This window comes from Pogoniulus pusillus, chromosome 34 (assembly GCF_015220805.1).
Source record: "Pogoniulus pusillus isolate bPogPus1 chromosome 34, bPogPus1.pri, whole genome shotgun sequence".
In the NCBI taxonomy this organism is placed as follows: Eukaryota; Metazoa; Chordata; class Aves; order Piciformes; family Lybiidae; genus Pogoniulus; species Pogoniulus pusillus.
The window spans coordinates 6,661,377-6,674,770 of NC_087297.1; the positions used below are offsets into that span (position 1 = coordinate 6,661,377).

The 13,394-nt window shown below is 42.9% G+C and overlaps 1 protein-coding gene across 3 annotated transcripts in view; it reads right to left on the reverse strand.

Moving 5' to 3' along the window:
• LOC135189923 (ras-related protein Rab-10-like) overlaps positions 1–13,394 on the reverse strand; it is a 33,047-nt gene continuing 19,653 nt past the window's right edge. For 2 of the 3 annotated variants that reach the window (XM_064170703.1, XM_064170702.1), the window contains 2 exons: positions 12,880–12,981; positions 1–372 (listed from right to left, as the gene is read on the reverse strand). In XM_064170703.1, coding sequence (XP_064026773.1) covers positions 298–372; positions 12,880–12,981 — 177 coding nt within the window. In that variant the 3' untranslated portion in view covers positions 1–297. The remainder of the gene's footprint in view (positions 373–12,879; positions 12,982–13,394) is intronic. The other variant, XM_064170704.1, reaches the window with a different exon arrangement.

Consider the following 13,394-nt stretch of genomic DNA (forward strand, 5'->3'; position numbering starts at 1 on the left):
TCAAGACAAAGTTGTTCTTTTTAATAAGACAAAAAGAGTACACCTTGGATTTCATTTCTGCAAACATTTGTATGCAAATGCAGTCATCATGAGATGCATCTAACAGCTCCAAACTCAGATGACTGTTTTAACTTCATATTAAAAATATGAAAATATAATATAAACATATCAAAACATTTGGCAACAGAGTCTGTGTGACACCAAGGATGCCTAAATACTGTGTTTGGCTCACTTTTAAAATCCTGTGTGTTCCTTTGCAGTATTTTCTGAAGAGAAAATGGAATAAGAAACAGCATTTCAGAACCCACAGCAGCTTCTCTTCTTACTTTCATTTAGAGACACAACATCTAAGTCATAAATTACACAGGATTTCTGTAAAACAAACAAAAGCAAACAATTAAGGTAACTGGAACACAGCAGTTGAAGAGCTTGCATTTTCACATGCTTTCAGAGGTAAATGATTTGGTGGGGGTCACTGGACATATTTTTTCTTTGACAATTGAACAAAAAGAACTGATCTTGTAAATCTTTACTCAAATGAATTGTTCCAGATGTAGTTCTTTTGCTGATTACCTCAATTTTCACTAACTTGCAGTTAAGTACACTTTGAAGTACTGAGCATGAGGTGCAAAGAAAATCCAGTTGGAAGGAACAGGGATATCTAGAACATCAGTATCCATTTAACAAAGGCAGAGGCCATTGATTCTTATAAAGGCTGTTAACTTGTTTTGTGAAATTCACTGAAATTCGCTTATTTCTTTGCCTCTAACACCAAGGAATGCCCCAATTGGAAACAATCTTATCAAGGCAAATGATCAAAACAGCACCCTGTTCCCATAAAACATTTATGAGTGATTGCCCATTGGTATGGGCTGCCCTGAGAGACGGTGAAGTCACCATCTCTGGAGGTGTTTAAGAGGAGGCTGGATGAGGCACTTAGTGCCATGGTTTAGTTAATTAGAAGGGTGATAAGTTGGACTCAATGATCTCACAAGGTCTCTTCCAACCTGGTTAAATCTGTGATTCTGTGATTTATGTACTGACTGCAAATGTAGATTTAAAATGAATAAATCAGCAATCCCAGGACTCTTCCTTTCAGCAAGAAACTCAACTAGATAATTAGTGCTGACCAGAGAAACAATTGGACCCAGTTGTGCAATGCAGTCAGAGCTTATGTTGCAATCTTGTGCTCTAAAACTATGAATGCTGAATCCTAATCACAAGCACAAAGACATAGAGAATATGGTCACATGCAGGGAAAAAATACATCCTGACTTCTCTATCTGCCTTTCTCCTGCCTGTTTCTCGGCAGGTTTAACCAACTGTGTAGTGAGACGCAAAGAAGTTCAACCCCTGGATTCACCACATTCCTCTCTCAGCCCGAACCCAGCTGCCATAAACAACCATTTCTGGCAACAAAGAGAAGCTTCCAGAGAAAGCAGCTATCTAAGCTGGAATTCAGGAAATTCAGAGCACAGGGAGGGGGAAATAAATGCATCACATAAAATAATGCTCATCCTAATTCAGAATTAAGAACTCATGCGTACAGTGTCGCAAGGTAGTTGAACACTGACTACATCCAAGGAGCTTCACCTGAAAGTATTCAGCTGAATCAAAAGGAGGGGAGAATAAAAGGTTCCCACATGTTGCAATAATGTCACTTTGCCTGATAATATTTAATGCTACCTCAAATTCTGGAGAGGACACATGGAATTTGTTTCCTTTGTCCTTCTGTAGCCATAGTTCTGGCTGTCCAGCATGCTGGCTGCCTTATGCCAGCACCATCTCCACAAACAGTGGCTGAGCCCATTCATTCCTGGGGCTGCAGAGACCCAGGATTGCTTCCACAGTGCCATGCTGCTGGGGGAGGAGATACAACACCTGGGAAGGGATCAGAAATGAACGGACAGAGGCAGGAGCAGAGGGCAGGGAAGATAACATAGTGCCTAAACCTCAGGAGGGATGCTAAAGCTGTCATAAATAACGTTATTAACACTTGCTGGTCTCAATCTAGGGTACAGGAAGGCTACAACTCAGTGACTTTAGGAATGACTTGTCACTAGTCACATATCAATCATGCATGTGCACTTCTGCTTGTGATCTGGAGTACTAACAGACATAGCATTCTTAGTACCCTTCGGAGTTCACACAAATTCCAGCATGCAGCTTTGTAACTTCTGATGTGCTTTAATTTTGCACACAGTTGTGTAAGGTCCTTGAGTACAGGCGTCAGCCACTATGATCTGTACCAGCTGGAGACAATAAACTATCAAGTAGGAAGAGCTGTTTAAAAGAGGGTGCAAGGCAGAATCAGAAGTACACAAGGGGCCTGGAGCACAGCCCTGTGAGGAGAGGCTGAGGAAGCTGGGCATTTCGGCCTGGAGAAGGGGAGACTTAGGGCAGACCTCATTGCTCACTACAGCTACCTGAAGGGAGGCTGTAGCCAGGCAGGGGTTGGTCTCTTCTGCCTGACAACCAGCCACAGAACAAGAGGACACAGCCTCAAACTGTGCCGGGGGAGGTTTAGGCTGGAAATTAGGAAGAAATTCTTCATGGAAAGAGAGATTGGCATTGGAATGGGCTGCCCAGGGAGATGGTGGAGTCCCCATCCCTGAAGCTGTTTAAGAGGAGCCTGGAAGAGGCACTTAGTGTCATGGCTTAGTAAATTATAAGGGTTAGGTGATAGGTTGGACTCAATGATCTTAGAAATCTCTTCCAACCTGATTAATTGTGTGATTCTTTGTGATTCTGTGTAACTTTGTCATCTCAAAGCACAAAGCACCACCCTGGTTTAGAGATAAGATTCTGTGGGAAAGGGAAAAGAAGCTTTGGGAGATAATGATACAATAACAAATTTAAATTCAGAGAACAATAAATAACAGTGAGCAAGGGGTGATGGCTACAAGTTAGTCCTGGGGAGATTCCGACTGGATTCCAGAAGAAGATTTTTCACTGTGAGAACAGTTAGACATTGGAACTATCTCCCAAGGGAAGCAGTGGATTCCCTACATTGGTCAGTTTTAAGATTCAGCTTGGCAGGGTGCTGCGGCTGCTCATTTCAACTAAACTATTACCTGGAAAGGTTGGAACAGATGATCCTTGAGATCCTATCCATCCTGGCATTCTGTGATTCTGTTTATAGTGGACATAAACCACAGAGGCTTTACTTCACCCCTGGTTTTACTTCAGCATAATAATTAAAAACAGCAGCCTAAGTAGTGAAAGAGTTCTAAAAATTCCCTGTTTGCACAGTTCCAGAATTCAGGTTTCTCTTAACTTCAAAGGAAAGAGGGAAACTGGAAGTGCTGCAGGTTATATCTAGAGTCATCATTTCTGTCAAAGAGAAAAAGGTGAACATTCCTTCATCACTGAAGATGCTTCTTTGCAATTATTTTACTACTTAATAGTACTTCTGGGTGGCAAATAAACTGTTCACCTACCCTTAGCAAGGACCCTCACTACTACAAGTGATTAAGAACGGTGAAACCAGTATGACAATGAAATGGTTCATATCATCTGTAAAAATCATTATCTGATAGTTGTTGATCAGCAAATTAGCCAGGACAGAAAGACAAGAACCACCTCTCCACAAATAAAGCAGGTAACAGTTTGTTTTAATAGCCATTTAAAAGTTGAGGAGTGTAAGGATCACTTCAGTTTGATAAGAACATTCCATACAGGATCTCATCAAGCAAATAAAGGCCTGGGATTCACTTAAACAAATGTGTTATACACATGAAAAAAAAGTGCACATTCATAAGCTGAAGAGATACTGTGAGTCCTGCATGAAATGCTGAGGGAACAATCAAGCAATCCCACATAGTTCTTAACCTCAGCCAAGCCTTGGAAGAGGTGGGGCACCCTCCTCTCCTGAAATTACAGCAGGGAGGTATGCAAATCTCTCCCACCTTTGAGAACAAGGCAGGCAGCATTCCTTCTGCTGGGCTCCCTGAACACTAATACTTCCAAGCTCACATTTCAGCCCAGCCTGCTGGAACTCACTCCTCCACAAACCAACCAACAAACAGCACAGAAGTGTGGAAAAGGTGAGAGGAACCAAAATGGTACAATGAGACTCGAGTTACTACTGCAGCATCTTGGGCAAAGTGGGCTTTTGAAGATACCACCGCACAGACCAGCACCACTCCACCATGCAGTGGGTTTAGTAAGACATTGAAACTTCCTGCTATCAAATATGAGTTTTTCCTGTTAAATAGCCCAGCAGACATCTCACCTAACAGGCAAGCATCTGCTTAAGCCAGGTTTAAGCTTCCTGCAGAATCAGTGGAGAAAGCCAGACTAGATAAAGAGGCAGGACTCCACAGCCAGCTGTCTCACCCGCCCACCTCCAAGCAGAGTTTGTACCACTGGTGTGCAGCAGATACTGACCTCACAGATACAGGAACTGTAGGGAGATGCCTCAGATCCCATACAGATTTTGCCTCCCATATTGTTTTCCCCCTTCTGAACAGGGAAAGAGAGCTAAGCAGGTACACAAGAGGAAATACTATAAAAAATAAGGGAAGCTCTTTAAATAGTTTCTAATGGGGTAAATGAATCAACTGTTAGCTGCCTTTCCTTGCTGGCAAACTGCTCAGATTAGCAGTGTCAAAGCAAGGTGGATTCACCTCTCCTAGCAGCACTTCATGGTATTTTGATACTGTTTTAGTTTTTTTGGAGGTGGGGGTTTAGAAGAATGTTACTATATATATGGGTTTAGAAGAATTTTACTGTATATATTTCAATGGCAGACCTGGAGTGCCTGTAGGAAAACTATGGGCTTTAGAGAAACAAGCAGCATCAACTGTAACCAAAGTTCCTATTATTTATGACTTCTTGAAATTCCAGGGATTGCTATACCCCCTAAAGACAAAATTATGATAGTTAATGACTGCATTAATCTTGGTTTTATTTAACAGTGGTAGTCAACACAGACCAGCAAAGCATGGCAGAGAATCTTGTGCAACCAACCTCATGTGCCCTTTCACACCTGAACTACTAGCAGAGAGGGCTCACTTACTAAGGTCAGTACTGCCATCTTTTTAACCTGTATTCTCCCTGTAATCTGTAATTCCAGGGGTGTAATTTCTTGTTCAAAATGCAAACCAGTCCTCTTGTAACAGGAATGTGCAGGACAAGGCCCAGGCAGCACCAGGCAAGAGGTAGGGATATGAGGATACGATCAGTAAAGGGGGAGAGGAATAGGAGAACGTGATAAGGCACAGCAGTATCCAACTGCTCCAGAACACCTTCCTCAAGAAACAGGGATGAAGTCCTTGCTCCCAAGTTCTGCTGTTCCACGATGTCTAAACCACGTCTAACCCACTGGCAAAGAGTGGGTCTCTATCTCCCTCTTCTGTTAACACCACACAGACTAGAGCGATGCTGCACTACAGTTGGTTATTTCACAAACTTGAGAAGACAGCTCTGCTGGTATTCTAAGGTTCCTTGACCCTACGGATCATCTAGATAAGAATGAATATAGTTCCACCTCAAAGCCCCTTTTTTAAGAGAGCAGTAAGGCTTCAAAGTAGAGATCTTGCAGAAGCAGCAAGTGCCAGAAGTCAGTCAAGTGTGCAACATTCCTTTGGTCTCTTAGAGTTTAATTTATTTAACTTCAATCTTGTGAATGTATATAGGTTGGGATACAGAGTTCTTAACCAATGGAAAGAGAAAGGCATCTCCAGAACACTATTTTACTTTACAAAGATGCATTTCCTTCCACTGAATAGAGATGGTTCCAGACAATCAGACCTGGCTACAGCTGCATGCTAAGATGATTCTCATCCCCTCTACTCAAGCTTTATGATTCAGTTTTGATTTACATGCCCTAATTACATGCTGCTGTTTCCAGAAGAATATTCAATGTCCAGAACAGATGACTTTTTTTTTAATTAAACAAGGTAGTACAGTAAAATTATGCCCTACATTGCCAGAGCACTAAATGAGTTGGTGGCCTTTATCCTCTTTGCTTTAATCTCTGTATCTTGGTTCCCATGTGTGCCATGCTGAATACTCTACATAGTGTTATTAAGCAGGTTATGAAGATCAAAATCTAAACCAGATCTAAAATGCAGCATTACCAGCATCATGAAAATCCTCACAAAGAAATTAATATTCTGTGGTCAGTACAAGATAAATAAAGGACAAATAAAGCCTGAGGCTCCATGCATGACTGAGGATAATAAAGAAATACTGATTGTGCGCTGCTGGAGACATAGGGATCCTTTGGACAAACTAACAATTCTGTGAACCTTGGCAATAATGAAATCAGATTTCCTATAGATTTGAGTCTTGCAGTGAAATAAATCTGATATCCATGATGCAAGCTCCAGCTGGAGTTGCTGCTTGGAGCCTTTTTCAGTCTCTCTGTCTAATACTGAATGAGCTAATGCTGGAGACTTTCCTTCTGGAGAATACCCTGCACCTCCTCCATCCAGCACTTTCAAGGAACTCCTTGGGAGCTTAAGCATCTTTTAGCTTGACCTGTCAAATTTGTTTAAAATCAGCTAGCAAATTCCAAAGGTATCTTAGGAGCAAAGGAATGAAGGACACAGCATAATCTCCAAAATCTTGTTGACTTAGGAAAGTAAGGTAGAAAGATCAAGGCAGGACAGGACTGAGGCCTGCTACTTCTGAATATTCATTTCAAATGACACCCAGCTGTTAAACATTAAATGCTGCTCTCAACAGAGGGAAGTTCTTAACTGGGTTCTGACTGTTCTCTGCTCAACAGTGATGTTTATTTAACACTGTATTAAAACAATCTCAGTAGTCAATCAACTCTTGGTAGGCAGAACAGAAGTTTTGCTTAGTTTTACAGCAGACTTCAGAAAAGGGTAAAAACTCTGCTCTTTGTTTGTTTTTTTGGAAGAGTTTCCTCCCTTCTACTCCTAGTTTAGAAAAATACCAAGCACCACACCCACAAACACATAGGCTTGTCATAGTTTTCTTAAAAGCTATCTGAGAAGAGTACTGCTCATCAGCCAGGAAACCAACCAACACCAGAGTGCAAACGCTAAACGCGTTCTGGGTGGTATCTTTTGGGGTTGGTTGGGTTGTTTTGAAGACTGACTCACAAGCACAAATAGCTCACTGCCAACCAGAAGTATTGTTAAAGAACAGCTGCCATCTATTAACAAACAGGTTTAGGCATATCTGAGACTCCTAAGAATTGTGAATAAACACTGTTATTTATTAACATGTCTAAGCAAACCTCTAGAATAAGCTGGGTCTATAACACTCATTTCCGCTGCAGCCTTTCAAACCCAATCCAATCTGTTTTTAACTGATTGGTGTGAAAATCTTGAGTTCTCAGAAACTTGGCATAACTCCTTAGCTGTTACCAACACACACTGTCAAATAACATTTGATTGGGTTAACCAGACTGCCAATGTAAATTCAAGCTTTAGGACTGAGCCCCAGCATGGAATAGCTGAGATGATACATCTCCAAAAGGTCTGAATTGCTGGGATGCAGCTATCTTCTCTTTCCCTTATGCCCACTACAAGTAAAACCACAAAAGAAGAGATGAGGAAATACAGCACAAAATAATGACAAAACAAACTTGGTTGGTTTTGTTTAGGTCTGGGTTGGGATTTTTTAAAACATCTGACACATTTACTGTGGTTTTTTTCTTTTTTTCCCAGTCCTCCAGTGTGAACCACTACTTGTTCTAAATTTCAAGAGAATCCACAGAATCACAGAATTTCTTAGATTGGAAAAGACCTTCAGGATCATCGAGTCCAATCATTGGTTTCACACTGACAAGTCCCTGACTAAACCAAATCCCTCAGCACAACATCTCATCACTATGAATTGCTATGGTTGGAAAGGACCACCAGGATCAGCCAGTCCAACCTTCATCCCAGCATCCTTCATCACTAGACCATAGCCTCAAGCACCACATCCACTCTCCTTTTAAACACCTCCAGGGATGATGACTCCACCACCTCCCTGGGCAGCCTGCTCCAGGGCCTGACCACCTGCTCAGTAAAGAACTTCCTCCCAGCATCCAACCTAAACCTCCCCTGACGTAACTTGAGGCCATTTCCTCTTGTCCTGTCATTAGTAATTCGGGAGAAGAGACCAGCTCCAGCCTCACTACAACCTCCTTTTAGGTAACTGTAGGGGGCAATAAGGTCCCCTCTCACTCTCAGCCTCCTCTTCTCCAGACTAAACACCCTCAGTTCCCTCAGCCACTCTTCATAGGTCATGTTTGCCAGACCTCTCCCCAGCCTCACTGCCCTTCTCTGCACCCACTCCAGCACCTCAAAGTCCCTCCCATACAGTGGTGACCAAAACTGGACACAGTACTCAAGGTGTGGTCTCACGAGAAGCTCATTACTTCTGTATGAGCTCTGTAACTCCAGACACTGATCTTCCCCACCTACAGGAGTGTTTTCTGTAGATGTAGCTAATAAAGAAATGCCTGTAGTAGAGAGAGAACATGGGTGTGTATAGAAAAAAAATAATCCTAGCTTTCCTCTGATTAACACAGCCCACTGCATCTAAAAATGGTCTGCTGCCTGCCAGCCTCCCCTGACTATATCTATCTTACTTCTGAATGACCTCCACATACTTTCCCAAAGCATGGCCATAATAGACTTTTTTTAGGGAGCTCCTTAAAATTAGTTTCCTCCATGGGGCTGGTAAAGCAATGTCATGCGTCCAGGGAAGCATCTCATCAGTCTGGGCCAGGTGGTCCTACTGCAGAAGTAAGGGAGGCCTGACATCCTGCTATCTCAGACACAAGTGTCTTGGGCCGAGCACCGTGTAAAGCTCTATCTCCTTTTAGCAATCGGCAAGTACAGATTTGACCACCGCAGAATGGATGTATGACTGCAGTGATCTCAGACTGGCATCTCTCATGTCACTTTTCACAGCTACTAGTCACACTTCCTACTGCCTTTTCCCTTCTCCAAAATTTCATCAGTTAGAGGAAGTTAAAATTCAAGCACTACATTCAGATTTCACAGTTTTGTGAACAAGCAAATTATTTTGTCGGATCTGAAAGCCATGAGGAAACCGTGGGGGAGATTTATGTTTTTGTACTGGGAACGCTTCTTATCAGGCCAGTGGCAAAACCAACTGGGCTAAAGGAGTCCTCCTTTAAATCAACAAAAGCATTTCAAGAAAAAAGGCAAATTACAGACCAAAGCACTGGCATGTGATCGCAGAATCACAGAACTTTAGAGGCTGGAAGGGACCTCCAGAGATCAAGGCCAACTCCCTTGCCTCAGCAGGATCACCCAGGGTAGTTCACACAGGAATGCATCCAGATGGGTTTGGAAAGCCTCCGAAGAAGGAGATTCCACAACCTCTCTGGGCAGCCTGCTCCAGAGCTCTGTCACCCTCACCATAAAAAAGTTCCTCTTCATATTTAGGTGAAACCTTCTATGTTCCAGTTTGTACCCACTGATCCTTGTCTTATTACTGTGCACCACTAAAAATCGATTGGCCCCCTCCACTTGACACCCACCTCTCAGATATTTGTAGACATTGATCATATCTCCTCTCAGCCTTCTTTCCTCCAGACTAAACAGCCCCAGGACTCTCAGTCTCTCTCCATAGGAGAGATGCTCAAGTCCCCCAGTCATCCTCATCGATCTCTGTTGTATTCTCTTCAGCAAGTCCCTGTCTCTCTTGAAGTGGGGAGGATGCCCTATCAGGGACTGCAAACACTTCTAAGCAAGGTGAAGTGTTACCACAGCCAAACCTGGCAAACTCTCATGGATGTATTTTCCAAACACACCAACGGGCATGCAGAGTGTACAGCTGCATTCTGAAGCACTTCTAATTAAAGCCATGCAGCAGCATAACATTTTCTACGTGGTCTGAATTTGTTTGCATGTCCATTCTAGAAACATCAGGAATTTTCAGGAAGATGAGTAAGAATACTAAAGTTCTACTCAAAGTAAAATGAGTGCAGACAATCACAGAATCAACCAGGTTGGAAGAGACCTCCAAGCTCATCCAGTCCAACCTAGCACCCAGCCCTAGCCAGTCAACCAGACCATGGCACTAAGTGCCTCAGCCAGGTTTTTCTTGAACACCTCCAGGGACGGTGACTCCAGCACCTCCCTGGGCAGCCCATTCCAATGCCAATCACTCTCTCTGCCAACAACTTCCTCCTAACATCCAGCCTAGACCTCTCTTGGCACAACTTGAGACTGTGTCCCCTTGTTCTATCGCTGGTTGCCTGGGAGAAGAGCCCAACCCCCACCTGGCTACAGTGTCCCTTCAGGTAGTTGTAGACAGCAATGAGGTCACCCCTGAGCCTCCTCTGCTGCAGGCTGCACACCCCCAGCTCCCTCAGCCTCTCCTCATAGGGTTTGTGTTCCAGGCCCTTCACCAGCTTTGTTGCCCTTCTCTGGACACGTTACAGCACCTCAACATCTCTCTTGAATTGAGGGGCCCAGAACTGGACACAGCACAATCTTAATATGAGAAATACCCACCCAACATCTCTGCACGCTGCAGAGAATTCTCTTGGTTCTTACCCAAACACACTGTGTGGAGAAGGTCACTTTACAGATTTCTTTGCAGCAGTGATCACAGCTATTGTTTTGTACTTGTCATGCTCCGTACTAACAAATACAGTCTCGATTTACAGTCAGCAATGTCTTTTTCATGTATCAGAAAATCAGAGTTATCTTATTTGAGACTTTTTGCCAATAATTCAAGGACCTGTTTTAGGGAACATTTGTCTTGTGAGGAAAGGCAGAGAGACCTGGGGCTGTGCAGCCTGGGAAAGGGAAGACTGAGAGGGGATCTTATCAATGTTTATAAATACAGGAAGGGTGTCTGTCAAGAAGAAGGTTCCAGTCTCCTTTCAGTGGTGTCCTGTGACAGAACAATGGGCAATGGATACAAACTGGAACACAGGAAGTTCCACCTCAACATGAGGAAAAGCTTTTTTATTGTGAGGGTGACAGAGCACTGGAACAGGCTGCTCAGAGAAGTTGTGGAGTCTCCTTTTCTAGAGACTTCTCTAGACCCATCTGGACATGTTTATGCGTGACCTAGGTGATCCTGCTTTGGCAGGGTGTTGGACTAGGTGACCTCCATAAGTCTCATCCAACTCTCACCATTCTATGACCTTCCTATTCTATATCCAAGGTGAGGCTCAACAGAGCAATGGGCAACCTGATCTAGATAGGGATGTTCCTGCTTACTGCAGGGGGCCTTGGAGCAGATAACCTTTAGAGGTCCCTTCCAACTCAAACCATTCTATGAGTATATGATTCTATATTTGACTGTTGAGTTGCTGAGCTTCATTTTCATACTAGAGGAATCAAAAGCTTTTTTTCTTTCTCTCTTTCTCCCCCAAAATAATCAACTACAGCTTGTATTATTGTATAATACAACAGAACCTTGATTTAGCAGCAGCCCAACCCTGAGCTATTATTCTGGCCATCCCCTATGGCTACTTAATCAAAACACTGCAACTTGTGACTTTGTCAGTAATTTTGCTCATTTATCTTTATTATGATTTCAAGAGTATTCGGAATGGAAGGTTAGTTTTGTATAACTAATATTGGTGATGAATGGCAATGATAATGCCCTGCATGAAGAACATCCATTAATGTCTAAAATAATATTATAATGTCTAAAAATAAATTGCAATGCAAAACATTTTCAGAGCTAATTAACAATAATTCAGTCCTACATAAGTATTGCAGCTCTGAGGAGTAAGGACCTCTAAGCCAACACACTCAATGTAGTTAGAGATGCTGACTCTGACAGCAACAATATTGATTCTAGCACTAATTAACTCAAATCTTTAGGTCGTGGTTAACTTCAAAAGCACCAGTGTAAATCATAGCATCAGTCAGGTTGGAAGGGACCACAAGGATAGTGTAGTTCCAACCCCCCTGACATGGCCAGGGACACCCTATCCTAGATCAGGCTGGCCAGAGCCCCATCCAGCCTGGCCTTAAACACCTCCAGGGACAGGGCCTCAACCACCTCCCTGGGCAACCCATTCCAGGCTCTCACCATTCTCATGGTGAAGAACTTCCTCCTCATGTCCAGCCTGAACCTACCCATCTCCAACTTCGTTCCATTCCCCCTAGTCCTGTCACTCCCTGATATCCTGAAAAGTCCCTCCCCAGCTTTTTGGGAGGCCTCCTTCACATACTGGCCACAATAAACATCATCTAAATAAACAGATAGGAACTTTGGATAAAACATCTGACTGCTGAACATGAAGGTTCTGCTCATTCCATCAGTATGCAGCACCTGCACAGTGCAGATACTCTGCACAAACCTACAAGAAAAAAGAATCCTTCTGGTGCAGAAGTGGAACTGCTCCAGAACTGTTCACATAATCACTTCATTTGGAAAAGCCTTTTAAGATAATCTAGTCCAACCTTTCTCTGATTCTACCAAAACTGATGCTAAATCATGTCCTTCAGAACTACAGCTCTGCAGCCTTTAAACACCTCCAGGGAGGTAGATTTAACTACTTTCCTGGGCTGCCTGCTCCATTGTTTGAGAACCCTTTCCATGAAGAAGTTTCTTCTAATATTCAACCAACACCTCCCCTGAAGCACTTTGAGGCCATTTCCTCCTCCTCTCCAAACCTCTGGCTTGAAGAAAAGTCTGGGAAGGAAAGCCACAAATGCAGTTTTTTTTTCACCTTCTTTCTCAACTATATTTTATGTGCTCACTGCCTCTGTTCTTTACTCTCACAATTCTCCCTCACCTTCTTCCACCCTATGTCCACAGCTACAGGATTCCCCCAAAATATTAACTCCATAATGTCAAACCAGCACTGGCTGTGCTTTGCTAAACCTCTTCTGTATTTAAAACCTTGTTTACCCAACCTGTCAAGAAAAATCTCCCACATTCTCTCTACTCAGAAAACAAGCCTACCTTTTCCAGTATTTCCTCAGTCAAGACTGAGAATGCATCCTCAATGTTCACATTATCTTTAGCACTGGTTTCAAAAAAGGGTATTCCATACTCCCAAGCAAGCTGAAAAACAAATGTAGGCAATGGAATGAACCCCTTTAGGAAAATAAACCCCACTTCTTAACGCTAGTAGCAAGAGACATGGAGGTGTTCTGACAGCTCCCAGCATGCCAGACAAACACTGATTAAGTAAATGGCAGCTCAGTAAAGTACCTCAGTCAAGTTAAGGTCACTTAAAACATTCTTCTTCAAACGTTGTATTCTCAAGACATATTGTTTTAACTTATCTTTACTTCTAAATGAGAAGAAAAATCTCTAGCAGGTCTGGTCTCAATGTTTTGATTTGTTTGGAAAATGAACTGTCTCCCAGGCAGTTACTTAGAGGAAACTTATGGGAGTGCCTGCAGAAAAGTACAGATAAAAATGTGACAAAAACTGTATTAAAAGAGGCTTGGTGAAATAGAAAAGGAGATGCT